General features: G+C 39.2%; 1 protein-coding gene across 1 annotated transcript in view; it reads left to right on the top strand.

Annotated features, from left to right (window-relative positions):
- GPC3 (glypican 3) overlaps positions 1-18,060 on the top strand; it is a 1,305,553-nt gene that overhangs the window by 202,198 nt on the left and 1,085,295 nt on the right. The window contains exon 2 of the mRNA XM_053699264.1: positions 11,683-11,844. Coding sequence (XP_053555239.1) covers positions 11,683-11,844 — 162 coding nt within the window. The remainder of the gene's footprint in view (positions 1-11,682; positions 11,845-18,060) is intronic.

The raw sequence follows: 18,060 nt of genomic DNA, 5'->3' as shown, positions 1-18,060 counted from the left end.
GTTGTACGTGCTCGTGCACGATTTCCCCATAGACATCAATGGGGAGAGCCGGCTGAGAAAAAGTCTAACACCTGCCAAAAAGCAGTGTAAATCTCAGTAACGCAGCCCTATTGATTCCTATGGGGAAACACATTTTATGTTTTTATCCTAACACCCTAATATGAACCCCGAGTCTAAACACCCCCAATCTTACACTTATTAACCCCTAATCTGCCGCCCCCGACATCGCCGACACCTACATTATACTTATTAACCCCTAATCTGCCGCTCCGGACATCGCCGCCACCTACATTATACTTATGAACCCTTAATCTGGTTCCCCCAACATCGCCGCCATCAACATTATATTTATTAACCCCTAATTTGCCACCCCCAATGTTGCCGCAACCTACCTACACTTATTAACCCATAATCTGCCGCCCCCAACGTCGCCGCCACTATATTAAATTTATTAACCCCTAAACCTAAGTCTAACCCTAACCCTAACACCCCCTAACTTAATTTATTTCTATTTAAAACTAAATACTTACCTATAAAATAAACCCTAAAATAGCTACAATATAACTAATAGTTACATTGTATCAAGCTTAGAGTTTATTTTTATTTTACAGGCAAGTTTGTATTTATTTTAACTAGGTAGAATAGTTATTAAATAGTTATTAACTATTTAATAACTACCTAGCTAAAATAAATACAAATGTACCTGTAAAATAAAACCTAACCTAAGTTACACTAACAGCTAACACTACACTACAATTAAATAAATTACATACATTAAATTCAATTAAATAAATTAAATTAGCTAAATCACAAAAAAACAAAACACTAAATTACAGAAAACAAAAAAACAAATTACAGATCTTTAAACTAATTACACCTAATCTAATAGCCCTATCAAAATAAAAAAGCCTCCAAAATAAAAAAAAACCCTAGCCTAAACTAAACTACCAATAGCCCTTAAAAGGGCCTTTTGCAGGGCATTGCCCCAAAGAAATCAGCTCTTTTTCCTGTAAATAAAAATACAAATACCCCGCCAACAGTAAAACCCACCACCCACACAACCAACCCCACAAATAAAATACTAACTAAAAAAACCTAAGCTCCCCATTGCCCTGAAAAGGGCATTTGGATGGGCATTGCCCTTAAAAGGGCATTTAGCTCTATTGCAGGCCCAAAGACCTAACCTAAAAAATAAACCCACCCAATACACCCTTAAAAAAATCCTAACACTAACACCCGAAGATTCATTTACTGGGAGAAGTCTTCAGGATTTTTTTAAGGGTGTATTGGGTGGGTTTATTTTTTAGGCAATAGAGCTAAATGCCCTTTTAAGGGCAATGCCCATCCAAATGCCCTTTTCAGGGCAATGGGGATCTTAGGTTTTTTTAGTTAGTATTTTATTTGGGGGGGTTGATTGTGTGGGTGGTGGGTTTTACTGTTGGGGGGGTATTTGTATTTTTTTTTACAGGAAAAAGAGCTGATTTCTTTGGGGCAATGCCCTGCAAAAGGCCCTTTTAAGGGCTATTGGTAGTTTAGTTTAGGCTAGGGTTTTTATTTTTATTTTGGGGAGGCTTTTTTTATTTTGATAGGGCTATTAGATTAGGTGTAATTAGTTTAAAGATCTGTAATTTGTTTTTTATTTTCTGTAATTTAGTGTTTGTTTTTTATGTGATTTAGCTAATTTAATTTAATTTATTTAATTGTATTTAATGTATGTAATTTATTTAATTGTAGTGTAGTGTTAGGTGTTAGTGTACCTTAGGTTAGGTTTTATTTTACAGGTAAATTTGTATTTATTTTAGCTAGGTAGTTAGTAAATAGTTAATAACTATTTACGTTGAGGGCAGCAGATTAGGGGTTAATAAATATAATGTAGGTGGCGGCGATGTTAGGGGCGGCAGATTAGGGGTTAATATTATTTAACTAGTGTTTGCAAGTCGGGAGTGCAGCGGTTTAGGGGTTAATATGTTTATTCTAGTGGCGGCGATGTCCGTAGCTGCAGATTAGGAGTTAATAATTTTATTATAGTGTTTGCGATGCGGGAGGGCTTTAGGTTTTAATAGGTAGTTTATGGTGGTGTTAGTGTACTTTTTAGCATTTTAGTTATGAGTTTTATGCTACAGCGTTGTAGTGTAAAACTCATAACTACTGACTTTAAAATGCATTAGAGATCTTGGAGGTAGAGGGTGTACTGCTCACTTTTTGGCCTCCAAGGACAGACTCGTAATACCGGCGCTATGGAAGTCCCATAGAAAAAAGGGTTTACGAAGTTTACGTAAGTCGATTTGCGGTAAGGCCAAAAAAGTGTGCGGGGCCACTAAACCTGCAAGACTCGTAATAGCAGCCGTAGTGAAAAAGCAGCATTAGGACCTGTTAATGCTGCTTTTTCAGCTTACCGCAAATCTCGTAATCTAGCCGATAGGATGATAAAGTAGCGTTATTATGAGGACTCTAATCAAAAGTGGTGGGTGCAATTGAAACACTCTCTTATGAAATCTCTACAACTAGACTTGTGCATTCAACATTTTCATTCAATGCGAATGTAGAAGTGGGTGGAGTTTTGTGATGTTCGGATCTTTTCGGAGCCAAATTTCTTCTTGTGAAACTCAAGTGAAGCACAATAAAATCTAGATTTGTCGGGGGGGCGTGTCCGTGTAGCGTTCAGGACAGGACGCATTTTCTGAAAGCTCCAAAAGAATTCTTAATAATCCGCCGATTATTAACCTCTCACAGTGATTATAAGAACAGAAAAACAGAAAACCTCATAGTCCTGGCACTTGGGGACCTTTATCACTCATTTCTGCTGTGTAATTGACTTTGGACATTCAGATTGGAGAACGGCCAAAGGCGGCGGCCTAATAGTTGGTATCCACCTCCCCCCCGGGAAGAGCCGGGTTATCGGTGCCGTCAGATTGGGCTGACTTACCGAATCGCTTCAACACCTAACCATACCTGAGATATATGGTAATACACCGATCAGATACTGGGAAACAGGTTTTTGAACGAGGAGTGTACGAGCTTATATACTTCTCCCTTCACTATGACATGCACAGGAGAACCGGATCCTCAATACCACCTTACGCCTGCTTTTGAGAGGCTAGAGAGACTCTTTAAACAACTACTTAATAAAGCGCCATACGATTTTCTTGTGGATAAGATCTGCGCTAACAACATATCGTGCGCTCAAAAGAACAGATCCTCTGAATCAAATAAACAATATGGCGCCAATCCCACAGAGCACATAACACCAGATGTAGGGCGTCACAATACCGCTATGGGACAACAAGACCTACAATGCCGTAATGAAAACACTCAGACGCAGGCGAGCTTGATGCCGGTCACAGATTGCGAGCACATCACAGGAGCTGGCCATACTGATGAGAATCCGGCCACCCAGTACTCAGTGCCGGAGGTCTCATATACACGGGCATCTGAAGAATTGCAGGAAGGGTTTCAGCTAACACATTCGACAAGCAGAAATAAAGCGCTTTCTGGGGAGCTTAATGGACACTCGCAGACAAAGGCAGCAATTTGGATGAAACGCATTCAAAGAGAGATTGCATCTACTCAACATAGAGCTGCATGCCCTGACCTTCCTCACAAGCACAAAACAAAGATGGACATATTCCACACTATTGCCTGGAAAGCTGCCTCACGCCAACTTCTAAAGACATCCAAAGGACTCACTGACCTGCCTGCCCACTGTTGGTTTGTATTACCTTACAGGCCTGGAAGGAGAGAATGTTTATTTGCATTGGTGGGGGACATTATGCAATCACAAAATGAGGGCCATGCACCAAAGACAGGAGATTTTTCCCACCGGCACCCCCCGACTCTATTTTATACACATCGGTTCTAAAAGGACCTACTGATAGCAATTTTTTTTTTCATTCCTGCATGAAAGTTAGGTATAATTTAAAGTAGTTATTGCCTACGGCTGTGTGTTGGGGAAAATTTAATAGAGTGGAGCGATGGGGGCCCAGATGCAAGTCTGGACTTGTGACGATAAAGGAGAATTTTAGAATAAGGTTAACAAGTATTCATTTTTTTTTTTCATACCATACCCTTTTATTAATAGTATTTAACTGCATTTAGATATTTGCTTAAACAAAGTTTTCTGTTTTAACATAATTTAACCGTATATGCTGATAGATGCTTCATAGCATAGGGGTTTGACGCAACATACTACTCAATGCCGGGTACTCCCACTGCCAGGCGGCGCCCACGGCCGGGGCCCACAGGGATGGGAGTCTGCTATATATCAATGCCAAGTTGCTCCCCTATTTCCTATGACTCCCTGAGCACAATGGAGCACACTACCACCTCTTTCAAGAATGCGGTTAAGAACACCTTAGGCTTACATGTCACCACTCTATCAACATCTAAAAGGTACCCATCGCTCCCTTCTGTCTCCATATTTGTTCTTGCATATTCAGCCACCAAATCAGTTGATTATGTAAATAATGGAGGCTGCTTTGATAGAGTCACAGGCTATAATGTAATTTCCCTAAAAGCACTTGTGTGCTGTGGCAGTCTCATAGCTTTAAACTTAATGCCACGCTCCTACACATGCTCAACTGTTATATCTTTATCCCATTCAATGGACCTCAATTCAAAAGTTCAAGGTGTCACCTATATATAAGATTAAATCTCAAATACAACCCTAAATTATATCAGTCTCCCAGGTAATGCCCCACCCCTCTTAAATGAATACAGGTGGCCCTCGTTTTACAATGGTTCAGTTTACACCGTTTCAGAATAACAACCTTTTTTTCCAGTCATGTGACTGCTATTGAAAAGCATTGAGAAGCAGTGCATTTATTAAAATAGCCAGTAGGTGGAGCTGTCCGCTTGTGTTGCAGCAAAGCCAAGCAAGCTGAAATGAATCAGTTTAACCAGACCTGAGCAATCAAGCAGATTTCAAAGGAACAAGATCTTCCTGTCTATAAATCAGTCCAGATTGGAATGCATAGAAAGAACTGTTTGCAGAAAAATGCAAGTGAAGTCTGTGTTGTGTGATTATTTTATTAGGTTTATAATGCTGTTGAGCAAATGTTTTTGTTCATTTAACTTAGTTTAATTATATATTCTGTGTTGTGTGATTATTTTATTAGGTTTATAATGCTGTTTAGCATTTAAAGTCTTCATTTCAAAGCTTTAAAAATAATGTATTAGGTGTTACTTATGACAATTTTGAGAGGAGCCTGGAACCTATCTCCCTCACTTCCCATTAACTTACATTATAAACTGGGTTTAAATTTACAACGGTTTTGATTTACAACCATTCCTTCTGGAACCTAACCCCGGCGTAAACTGAGGGCTACCTGTAATAATAAATGTTGATATTGTATTTATGAGGCTATATAGGGTTGAAACAGCTTACTTCAAGTCATCCCCGTTTTATTGGTATGTTTATTATGCTTATTATTAATCTCTTGCTATGGAATAACACAAAATCTAAGGTCCAAGAGTGACCTCTCTAATGGAAAGAGATGAAAAAAAGAGGACTTTCAACATATCTACTACAAAACACCAAGTATGATGTGAATATTTGATGTATATGATCCTTATGTTGTTATTATTTCCTTTTTATACTGTCCTCAATAAAAAACTTTAAATTAAAAAAAAATAAAAAAATCTAGATTTGTCCAGATTTTAGTTTGATATGACAACATAGCAGAACCATTTAGTAACATTGTTACCGTTATTTATGTAATACTCACTCAGAACATTTGTTAGATTGATTAAGGTATTATACCATTCAATCATTTCAGCATTTGATTGTAATGGACCATGCAGCTTAAGGTAAACCTTGAGGAGTTTTGTTACTTTGTCTCCTCAGTTTAATTTGCTTGTTAGTTCTTGGTACTTTAACTTAATTTAAAGGAACACGAAACCCAATTTTTTTTTTTCATGATTCAGATAGAGCACACATTTTAAACAACTTACCAATTTACTTCTGTTATCAACTTTGCTTTATTTACTTGGTAAGGAGCAGCAATGCACTACTGGGAACTAGCAGAACACATTGGTAAGCCAACGACAAGAGGCATATATATGCAGCCACCAATCAGCAGCTAGGTCCCCTACCTAGATATCGGGGTAGATTTATTAGTAGTCGAGCGGACATGATTCGCTGTAGCGAATCATGTCCGCTCGACCTTGCTAAATGCCAACAACATATGCTGTCGGCATTTAACATTGCACAAGCATTTCTAGATAAATGCTTGTGCAATGCCACTACCTGCTCACTGGTGGCCAATAGGCCACTAACAGGGGCTGTCAATTATCCCGATCGGATCGGCGTGATTTCAATCCGCCACCTAAAATGTGGCGAACAAGTTAAGAACGTCCGGTCTTATGACCACTGCTTCTTAAGCATCCGCTGCTTAATAAATGGAGCCCATACTGTTTAACAAAAGAAACCAAGAGAACAAGACACAGTTAGGTAATAGAAGCTAATTGAAAAGTTGTTTAAAATTGTATGCTCTAAAAGAAACATTTTGGGTTTCATGTCCCTTTATGACAGCATATATCATACACACAAAATGATCCTCATATGAAACATATAATAGTGTTCTTTTAAATTAGGGTTCTCATGCCTCTCTTGCTAACAAGGATTTGCACTAGGAAATTTTATTCATCTTTTTACTAGATGGCATTTGGATGTCATAAGCGTCCACTCTTTTAAAGGAATATTTTGATTGGCTATAATGCCCTTTGACATCAAATCATTTTTGTCAGACAGGAGACTGGGGGCGCGATCCGATAAACGGCGTAGTTTGCGGCGCAAGCGAGGGAACCCGCGTCACCCGCAGTTTCAGCTCGCAACTCGAGCTATCCAATATGCGGCGCCGTTAGTTGCTAAAGTGGCGTAAGTCTGACAAAGTAGCAATGTCCAGAAATCTGCGTAAGTACAGATTTTTGGATTCGCCAGTGACTTGCGCCACGTTAGAAACTGCCGGCGCCTACAAAACCTGACTAAAGTATGAAATCACCCGCACTGTCTAACACGCCTCCTAAACATAGCCCGACACGTCTAACCCTCTATCCGCTATCCCCCCTCACTAGCCTAACAATAAAAAAGTTATTAACCCCTAAACCGCCGCTCCCGTACCCCGCCGCAACCTAATAAAGTTATTAACCCCTAAACCGCCGCTCCCGTACCCCGCCGCCAGCTATATTAAATCTATAACCCCCTAAAGTGAGCCCCTACCCCGCCGCCATCTACCTTACCTACCCCCTAAAGTGAGCCCCTACCCTGCCGCCATCTATTTTAAAATTATTAACCCCTAATCTAATCCCCCTACCCCGCCGCCATCTATATTAAATTATTTAACGCCTAAAATACTAAACTATCCCTACCACTAAACCTAAGTCTAACCCTACAAATAGCCCTGAAAAGGGCTTTTTGCGTGGCATTACCCCAAAGTAAACAGCTCTTTTGCCAGCCCTTAAAAGGGCTTTTTGCGGGGCATACCCCAAAGTAAACAGCTCTTTTGCCAGTCCTTAAAAGGGCTTTTGGCGGGGCTTTGTCACAAAGTAAACAGCTCTTTTGCATCTAATCTAAATCCCCCTACACCGCCGCCAGCTATAATAAATGTATTAACCCCTAATCTAATCCCCCTACACCGCCGCCAGCTATATTAAATACATTAACCCCTAATCTAATCCCCTACACCGTCGCCAGCTATATTAACTATATTAACCCTGATTATATTAGGGTTAATATAGTTAATATAATTATTATATTATATATATTAACTATATTAACCCTAATTATATTAGAGTTAATATAGTTAATATCGTTATTATATTATATATATATATATTAAGTATAATAACCCTATCTAACTCTAACATCCCTAACTAAACTCTTATTAAAATAAATCTAATATTAATATTATTAATTAAAATATTCCTATTTAAATCTAAATACTTACCTATAAAATAAACCCTAAGATGTCTACAATATAATTAATAATTACATTGTAGCTATGTTAGGGTTTATATTTATTTTACAGGTAAATTGTTAATTATTTTAACTAGGTATAATAGCTATTAAATAGTTATTAACTATTTAATATCTACCTAGTTAAAATAATTACCCAATTACCTGTAAAATAAATCCTATTTATTTTACACTATCAATAAATTAAATAAACTACAAATATCTATCTAAAAATACAATTAAATAAACTAAACTAAATTACAACAAAACCCCCACTAAACTACAAAAAATAAAAAAAAGATTACAAGATTTTTAAGCTAATTACACCTATTCTAAGCCCCCTAATAAAATAATAAACCCCCAAAATAAAAAAAATGCCCTACCCTATTCTAAATTAAACAAGTTCAAAGCTCTTTTACCTTACCAGCCCTTAAAAGGGCCCTTTGCGGGGCATGCCCCAAAGAAAACTGCTCTTTTGCCTGAAAAAAAAAAAACACAACACCCCCCCCCAACAATACAACCCACCACCCACATACCCCTAATCTAAACCCACCCAAACCCCCCTTAAATAAACCTAACACTACCGCCCTGAAGATCTCCCTACCTTGTCTTCACCACGCCGGGCCGAACTCCTCATCCGATCCGGGCGATGTCTATCCAAGCGGCAAAGAAGAATTCTTCATCCCGGCGATGTCTTTCTCCAAGCGGCAAAGAAGAATTCTTCATCCCGGCGATGTCTTTCTCCAAGCGGCAGCAATGTCTTCTTCCATCCGGCAGCATCTTCCATCAAGCGGCATTTTCAATCTTCTTTCTTCGCTCCGCCGACGCAGAGCATCCATCCTGGCCGACGACTGAACGACGAATGAGGTACCTTTAAATGACGTCATCCAAGATGGCGTCCGCCGAATTCCGATTGGCTGATAGGATTCTATCAGCCAATCGGAATTAAGGTAGAAAAATCTGATTGGCTGATTGAATCAGCCAATCAGATTCAAGTTCAAGTTCAAGTTGAACTTGAATCTGATTGGCTGATTCAATCAGCCAATCAGATTTTTCTACCTTAATTCCGATTGGCTGATAGAATCCTATCAGCCAATTGGAATTCGACGGACGCCATCTTGGATGACGTCATTTAAAGGTACCTCATTCGTCGTTCAGTCGTCGGCCGGGATGGATGCTCCGCGTTGGCGGAGCGAAGAAAGAAGATTGAAGATGCCGCTTGATGGAAGATGCTGCCGGATGGAAGAAGACGTTGCTGCCGCTTGGAGAAAGACATCGCCGGGATGAAGAATTCTTCTTTGCCGCTTGGAGAAAGACATCGCCGGGATGAAGAATTCTTCTTTGCCGCTTGGATAGACATCGCCCGGATCGGATGAGGAGTTCGGCCCGGCGTGGTGAAGACAAGGTAGGGAGATCTTCAGGTGGGTAGTGTTAGGTTTATTTAAGGGGGGTTTGGGTGGGTTTAGATTAGGGGTATGTGGGTGGTGGGTTGTAATGTTGGGGGGGGATGTTGTGTTTTTTTTTTAGGCAAAAGAGCAGTTTTCTTTGGGGCATGCTCCGCAAAGGGCCCTTTTAAGGGCTGGTAAGGTAAAAGAGCTTTGAACTTGTTTAATTTAGAATAGGGTAGGGCATTTTTTTATTTTGGTGGTTTATTATTTTATTAGGGGGCTTTGAATAGGTGTAATTAGCTTAAAAATCTTGTAATCTTTTTTTTATTTTTTGTAATTTAGTGTTTGTTTTTTTTGTAATTTAGTTTTGTTAATTTAATTGTATTTTTAGATAGATATTTGTAGTTTATTTAATTTATTGATAGTGTAGGTGTATTTGTAACTTAGGTTAGGATTTATTTTACAGGTAATTGGGTAATTATTTTAACTAGGTAGATATTAAATAGTTAATAACTATTTAATAGCTATTATACCTAGTTAAAATAATTAACAATTTACCTGTAAAATAAATATAAATCCTAACATAGCTACAATGTAATTATTAATTATATTGTAGCTATCTTAAGGTTTATTTTATAGGTAAGTATTTAGATTTAAATAGGAATATTTTAGTTTATAATATGAATTAGATTAATTTAATAAGAATTTAGTTAGGGGTGTTAGGGTTAGATAGAGTTAATATAGTTAATATAAATACTATAGTAACTATATTAACTATATTAACCCTAATATAATTAGGGTTAATATAGTTAATATATATAATGTAATAACTATATTAACTATAATATACTTAGGGTTAATATAGATAATATAGCTGGAGGCGGGGTAGGTAGATTAAATTAGGGGTTAATAATTTTAATATAGATGGCGGCGGTGTAAGGGGCTTACATTAGGGGTTAATACTATTAATATAGGTGGCGGCGGTGTAGGGAGGGCTGGTTATATGGCAAAAGAGCTGTTTACTTTGGGGCAAAGCCCCGCAAAAGGCCCTTTTAAGGGCTGGTAATAGAGCTTATTACTTTAGGGGGATTAGATTAGGGTTTAATAATATTAATATAGCTGGCGGCGGTATAGGGGGATTAGATTAGGGGTTAATAATTTTTATATAGGTGGCGGCGGTGTAAGGGGTCAGATTAGGGGATAGATAAGGTAGATGGCGGCGGTGTAAGGGGTTCACATTAGGGGATAGATCAGTTAGATGGTGGCGGTTTTAGGGGCTCACAGTAGGGGGTTAGTTTATGTAGATGGCGGCGGGGTCCTGGAGCGGCGGTTTAGGGGTTAATAACTTTATTAGGGATTGCGGCGGGGGATCACGGTTGACAGGTAGATAGACATTGCGCATGCGTTAGGTGTTAGGTTTTATTTAGCAGATCGCGGGTGACAGCTAGATAGACATTGCTCATGCGTTAGGTGTTAGGTTTATTTTCTAGCTAGTTTAGGGAGTTACGGGGCTCCAATAGTCAGCGTAAGGCTTCTTACGGCTGCTTTTTGTGGCGAGGTGAAAATGGAGTAAGATTTCTCCATTTTCGCCACGTAAGTCCTTACGCTGTATATTGGATACCAAACTGCGCTGGTTTGGTATACCTGCCTATGGCCCAAAAAACTACGGGCGACGGCAGAAATATACGCGCGTAACTTCTAAGTTACGCCGTATATAGGGTACCAAACCAGCACAAATATTGGCGTCGCCGGCTTTTGCGGGCGACGATTTTTATCGGATCGACCCCCAGGGAAGAAAGACAACTTTAGTCTTATAATCAGCCTAGACAAGAGCTGTAAATTGTCAGGGATGGATTGCCGAGCACTTTTAGAAGTATTGCAATGAAAATATTTTTTTCTTCCTTTAAAGGGATAGAAAGGTCAAAATTGAAATGTGCTCTGATGGCCTGTGCACCTGTATTCAGGCTCAGGAAGCTGGCGGTGTTGTGTATTATGTCTGTGAAGACTTAATTTGTGTCAAACAAGCCACTATTGACTGAAAGTGTAATGTTTGAATACTGGCCCATGGGCCCTCCCAGCATATGTGCGTATGCTGCTGAAAAATGGTAAAATATTTTACTAGAACCGTTTTTGCTAATTAAAATATATTGCAAAAATGTTATTTAAACCTGATATGCACCGATGCACATTTCAATTTTAACCTTTCCCTCTCTTTAATTTTGTTTAATTGAATGAACTGGAGTTATTTGATTTAAGCGGACTTCTGTTTTTGCTAAACTCACTTATAGAGTATTACTTCTTCTTGTATGGGATGTGACTGATGTCTATCTATCTTTTCTACAGGAGCAGATCTGCAGGTCTGTATTACAAAGGGCTCAACATGTTGCACCAGAAAAATGGAGGAAAGGTATCAAGTAGCAGCTCGATTAAACATGGAACAACTTCTCCAGTCAGCCAGCGCAAAGCTCAAATTTCTGATTATTCAAAATGCTGCTTTATTCCAAGGTACAGTACATTTTAATTATAGGAGCTCATAGATCTCATGATCTCTAATTACTAATTAACAGTAACAAGCCAGAAGCTTTTGATTTGATCTCTCTGACTCAGATTTGAGAATCAATGTAGCAGAAAAACAGAAATATAGAAACACAGAATTTAACCCTGTGGCTGCTAAAGTGAGCTGCAACATTTTTATAGGAGTCAGTTGCATACCTGTGTTAAACGCAGATAGCAAATGCTTGACCCAACTTTATATCTATTTTTTTTTATATTTGTTTGTTTATTGGTAATTTTTTAGATTCAATGTTGACCTGTGCCTATCCTGGACAAATATCACTTAAGTCCCAGCTGTTCTATCATTAAATTGCTCTTGTTAAGCTTGTTCTTTAGTCAGTGGTGTAAACATGAAATCCATACAGGTCAATAACACATCCTGTGTAATCTGTCATTTTCTGCAGATGCCACTTAAATGTGTTAACATTTCAGATGATAGGCAGATAAATAATTTAGGATTTTTAAAACAAGCCTTTGCTTTGGAATTAAAAGTATTGTTTTACTTCAGATACCTTTTTTTCATAAAAAGTGTAAAACCTATGATTTTTTTAATGTTATTGCCCTTATTCTGTAATATTTCTTCTGGACACTGATTCCATGAACCTACCTTTTATGTAAAGTATTATTTCTGATGTTATTTCTTAGAATACTAATTTTGAGTCTGTTTTAAATTACATAAAGTGTATACTGCTTTGGATGGCTCTAATTAATTGTGTATATTGCTCTAGTTAAAGTAATGGAAAATTCAAAAGAATCCATTTTCACTATATAAATGCTTTATATATTAAATATCCATTGAATCTCCTTATTTTCTTATAAATAATAATTTTGCACTGATAAATGCTCCCCCCCCCCTTACCTTCTACTCTGGCCGATTCCATTTGAAAAATCTTTTTTTCTACCTTTTGACAATCATATGGTGCAGCCAATAGGGGATTCACCATATGACCTATGTAATTCTACCAACAGCAAGCTACCGTGCCGCTGCTTTAAGGACAGTCATTACATTTTTCAAACTGTGCAAGTGCAGTTGTACGGAATATCCAACAGCAATGAAGACAATTAATGCTCTATTACTGTGTTTCTCAACCCTGGTCCTCAAGTACCCCCAACAGGCCAGGTTTTCATTATAGCTGAACCAGTGCACATGTGAAGTAATCAGCTGATCAGTAACTATGGATACTAAACCTGAGGATGTTAATTGGCAATAATCAGATAGTAAAAAATCAGACTTATAGAAAAGAATATTTAATTCATATGAAATACGTAAAACCAAATAAGTGTATTTGACAAATAAAATAATTGTCGGAATATGCGTAAAAAATGTTGTGGCTACAACTATAAAACAAATTTGATCCAAGAAAATACATACACAGTACACATAAAAATTAGCTGCAGTTTAAAATGTGATTGAACACGATTAATAAGTGAAATTATAGCATAACTCTGTGACTCAACACCGTCAAAATTAAGAAGTGTTGAGGATGGTATTTTCTATTTTAGTAATTTTATATTACCGTTCCATACATAGGCAGCTCACTAAGATGGGAATAAAAAACAGAGGCCTGATTTAAATCTAATATCAGCTGCTTCTAGTGCTTAGATACTTTGCTTGACACTTGAATAAGGTTAATATAAATTAATAAAATACAATGTTGCTAATAGGCAGAGTGGTGGACAAAAGCTTTATACAATGTATATAATTCCTTTAGGACAGCCAGAAAGCCTTCTTTGCTAAATCGCAGTATATGTAATTATACTCCAAGTGGTAAAAGAGTCTAGGTGGATAAGTAGCTGACCGGTCAGTAATTCCATGTTAGTTTCACAACTTGCTAGCCTTACCGGGCCTCCTTAGTGGTATGTGGTGTAGTCCCAAAATGCAGTCACACTTAGTCAGATTTGCCTGCTGTGGATCTCCTTCCCGTGGGTTTTCAGCCCTTTCCCAGCTTCTTCACTGACCATGCTGCAGGGGGGTCACATGACCTGTAGCCAATCGGATGGTCATAACAGGATTTGGCTCCAAATTTGAAAAAAAAAAAAAACGGGTGTGGTAGTATCACTGTGTATTCCAATTCAGTAATCCTACTGAATAACAAGTCTTCCTTCTACACGTTTCAGCAGTTTAATGCCTTTATTAACTGTCTTAAAGGAAGGCTTTCTGACTGTCCTAAAGGAATTATATACATTGTATAAAGCTTTTGTCCACGACTCTGTGTACTGCTCGTGGGATATTTCCCTATCAGACCAAACTTGGCCAGTAGTCTTTTAATCCCGGCATCAAGTGGAAGGATAAGGAAATATCCCAGAACAAGAGAACAGGTAAGTAAATGAGGTAAGCAGTACTCGCAGTAGAAAGGGCAATCCTTCACGGCACTACAGAGGATAACTGGAGAGTTGGCAACAAGGCAATCCAGAATATCAGCAATACAGGGGTTAAACAGTAGAGATGTCTAAGACAGGCAGAGTTCAGCAACAATAAGGCAGTCAGCAATTCAGGGGTTAATCAGCAGAGTAGTCTTGAGACAGGCAAAGTTCAGTAACAATAAGACAATCAGCAGTTCAGGGGTTAATCAGTAGAGTAGTCTTGAGGCAGGCAGAGTTCAGTAACGATAAGGCAATCAGCAGTTCAGTTTAGATTAATAAACACCCAGGAGCACACACCGTAACACCTATACTTGGGCAAAGTTTTTTACGCATATTCTGACAATTATTTTACTTGTCATATACACTTGTTTGGTTTTACGTATTTCATATGAATTAAATATTCTTTTCTATACATCTGATTTTTTACTATCTGATTATTGCCAGTTAACATCCTCTTGCTCCCACCAGAGCGCCACTCAACACAACCCCTTTATCTTTGCTAGTGTACACAACCATGTGTGAGAGAATCACGGTATACCTTGTGAGTGTTCTTAGAGGATAAAATAGGAGTCACAGATAAACTTGTTTTATGGTTACTAAACCTACTCACACCCATCAGCCGATTTGTTCACCTGTGTACTTGTTCAGCTCTACTGAAAACCTGGCCTTTTTGGGGTACTTGAGGACCGTGGTTAAGAAACAATGCTCTATTACATAGTGATTCACTCTTTACTTCTGTGGTCTCTGCAGCATGTGCCCTCAGTGTGAGACACCCCTAGCAGCAGTGAGCATTGGTCTTGGTTTTATTGATATAATTTGTTTGGCAGCTTAGCTTATATGTACAAAATAAATGGCCTAATAAACTTGTTCAATATATATATGTATATATATATATATATATATATATATATATATATATATATATTTATTATTATACTTTAATATATAAAGCGCCAACATATTCCGCAGTGCTGTCCATGGGTACAATTCATTTAGATAAAACAATGTTATAAAACTTGTAAGACACAAGACAACATTTTACAAACACATACATGAGGAATTAAGGACCCTATTCCCGTGGGAATTTACAATGATTATTCTTAATTTGTAAAGCACCAACAGATTCCGCAGCGCTGTCCATGGGTAACAAAGATAAAAGTACAGTACAATATGAGACACCAGACAAAATTTAACAAACAAATACAGGGGCTCTGTTCTCGTGGGAACTTACAATCTAGATGGGTAGGAGGGTGAGAAAAAGGAGGTGGGGACTGCAAAGGTGGGAATGATGTTAGTGTGAAGTTAGATAAGGGCAACTATTAGGCAAGTGGAATTCATTACTTACTGATTTGGTGATAGGCTTCCATGAACAAGAAGGTCTTTAGGGAGCGTTTAAAGGAGGGGGGGAAAGTCTGACAGCTCGGGGAAGTGCGTTCCAGAGGGTTGGTGCCGCACGAGAGAAGTCCTGTAGTCTAGCATGGGAGGAGGTTATTGTAGAAGATGCAAGGAGTAGATCATTGTTGGATCTTAGGGGTCTGGTTGTAGTATATTTGTTGATGAGTGAGGACAGGTAGGGGGGGCTGCATTGGTAAGGGCTTTGTAGGTTAGAGTGAGAATTTTGAATTTGATTCTGCTGTGAATGGGGAGCCAGTGAAGGGACTTACAGAGATGTGAAGCAGATACAGAGCATCAGGAGAGGTGGATTAGGCTAGCAGAGGCATTTAGGATGGATTGAAGGGGGGAAAGGTGGGAGAGAGGAAGGCCAGTTAGTAGGTTATTATAATAGTCAAGCCGGGAAATTACTAAGGAATGGATTAGCTGTTTAATAGTTTCAGCACTCAAAAAAGGACAAATTTTGGAAATATTGCATAGGTGGTTGCGACAAGATGAAGATGGATGTTGGGTATAAAGGACAGATTGGAGTCAAGTGTAACTCCTAGGCAGCGGACTTGGGGTGATGGCGAGATATTGGTGTCGCCACAGTGATGGTAAAGTTAGAAACTGGAGTAGAATTAGATGGGGCGATTAGTAGAAACTCAGTCTTGGACATGTTGATTTTTAGGTGGTAAGAGGCCATCCAGGAAGAAATGCCAGATAAGCAGTCGATGATGTGAGAGAGGACAGAAAGAGAGCGTGCAGGGGTTGATAGGTAGATTTGAGTATCATCAGCATAGAGATGATAGTTGAAGCCATCACTACTGATAAGTTTACCCAGTGAGGAAATATAGATAGAGAAGAGTAGAGGGCCTATAACAGAGCCTTGAGGTATTACAACAGACAGAGGCAATGAAGAGGAGGAGTCGCCAGCAAATGAGACAGAAAAGGACCTATTAGAGAGATAAGAGTGGATCCAGGAGAGGGAAATGTCACAGAGCCCAAGGGAGCTGAGGGCCCATAGGAGGAGGGGATGGTCAACAGTGTCAAAGGCAGCAGACAGGTTAAGTAAGATAAGTATAGCGTAGTAGCCATTGTTTTTAGCAGAAAGAAGATTGGTGAAGGCAGTCTCAGTTGAGTGTTGGGGACGGAAGCCAGATTGCAGGGGGTCAAGCAATGAGTTGGAGGCCAGGAAGTGAGTTAGATAATCGAAAACTAGTTTTTCAAGGAGAAGCAGTGATATGGGGCGGAAGTTTGTAGGAGAATTGGGGTAGAGGGAGGGTTTTTTGAGGATGGGATGACCTTTGCATTTTTGAAGGAAGATGGAAATGAACCAGTAGTAAGGGATTGGTTAAATAAGAGCTGGAGTGAGGGTAGAGAATACGTATTAGATGTGAAGGGATAGGGTCAAGTGGGCAGATAGTGAGGTGTGAGGAAGACATTAGGGAACTCACTTCATTCTCAGTGGTTGGGGGGAAGGTTCTGAGAGTGGTGGAGGGGGTGACTGGGGGCAGAGATGGAAGGTTGTAGTCCTGTGTTGGGATGTTACTTCGGATGGTAAGTGTTTTGTTGAAAAAGTAGTCTGCCAAGTCTTGAGCACTAAAGGCAGATTAAAGGGGTGTTGCAGGTGGATAGAGGAGAGTGTTGAAAATGGAGAAGAGATGTTTTGGGTTTGAGGAGTAAGAAGATATAAGAGAAGTAGTTTTGCTTGGCTAAGTGAAGGGCAGAGGAGTAAGAATAAAAAATTAACTTATAGTGGAGGAAATCTAGTTCTAAGGGGCATTTCCTCCAGGCATGTTCAGCAACACGGGAGCATTTTTGTAGGTAGCATGTTTGCTGAGAGTGCCAGGGTTGGAGCTGGCAACGTTTGGTTTTGCGTATTTGTGGAGGAGCAAGGGCGTCGAGTGCAGAGAAGAGAGTATTGTTATAGTGGGTTGTAGCAAGGTCAGGGCAGGGTGGAAGTGTGGGGGAGGCGTTTTTGAATAAGATTGGAAAGTTGGAGAAGATCCACAGTGTGCAGATTTCTACAGGGGCAAGGGGGAGAAATAGGTTTAGCATGTACATTAAGATTATAGGTGAGAAGATGGTGGTCTGAGATAGGAATCAGAAAGCGAGCAGAGGTAGGAGAATACCAGATCGATAGCGTGTCCGTCGTGGTGAGTAGGGAATAGGGTGGATTGTGAGAGATCAAAGGAGTTTGTGAGTGAGAGAAGTTTAGAGGCAGCAGGGGCAGATGGGTTATCAATGGGGATGTTGAAGTCCCCTAGGATTAGAGCAGGTGTATTTGTAGAGAGAAAGTGTGAAAGCCAGGTAGCAAAGTTGTCAAGGAATTGGGAGGTTGGTCCAGGGGTGCGAAATATAACTGCCACTCTGAGGGAGAGGGGGGAGAACAGGCGGATGAAAAAGCCCTGTAAAGGGAGAAACGCGTTG

The sequence above is a fragment of the Bombina bombina genome, chromosome 1 (assembly GCF_027579735.1).
Source record: "Bombina bombina isolate aBomBom1 chromosome 1, aBomBom1.pri, whole genome shotgun sequence".
Taxonomy (NCBI): domain Eukaryota; kingdom Metazoa; phylum Chordata; class Amphibia; order Anura; family Bombinatoridae; genus Bombina; species Bombina bombina.
Note: the sequence above shows the minus strand (reverse complement) of the source record. Positions and strands in the feature narration are given on the sequence as shown.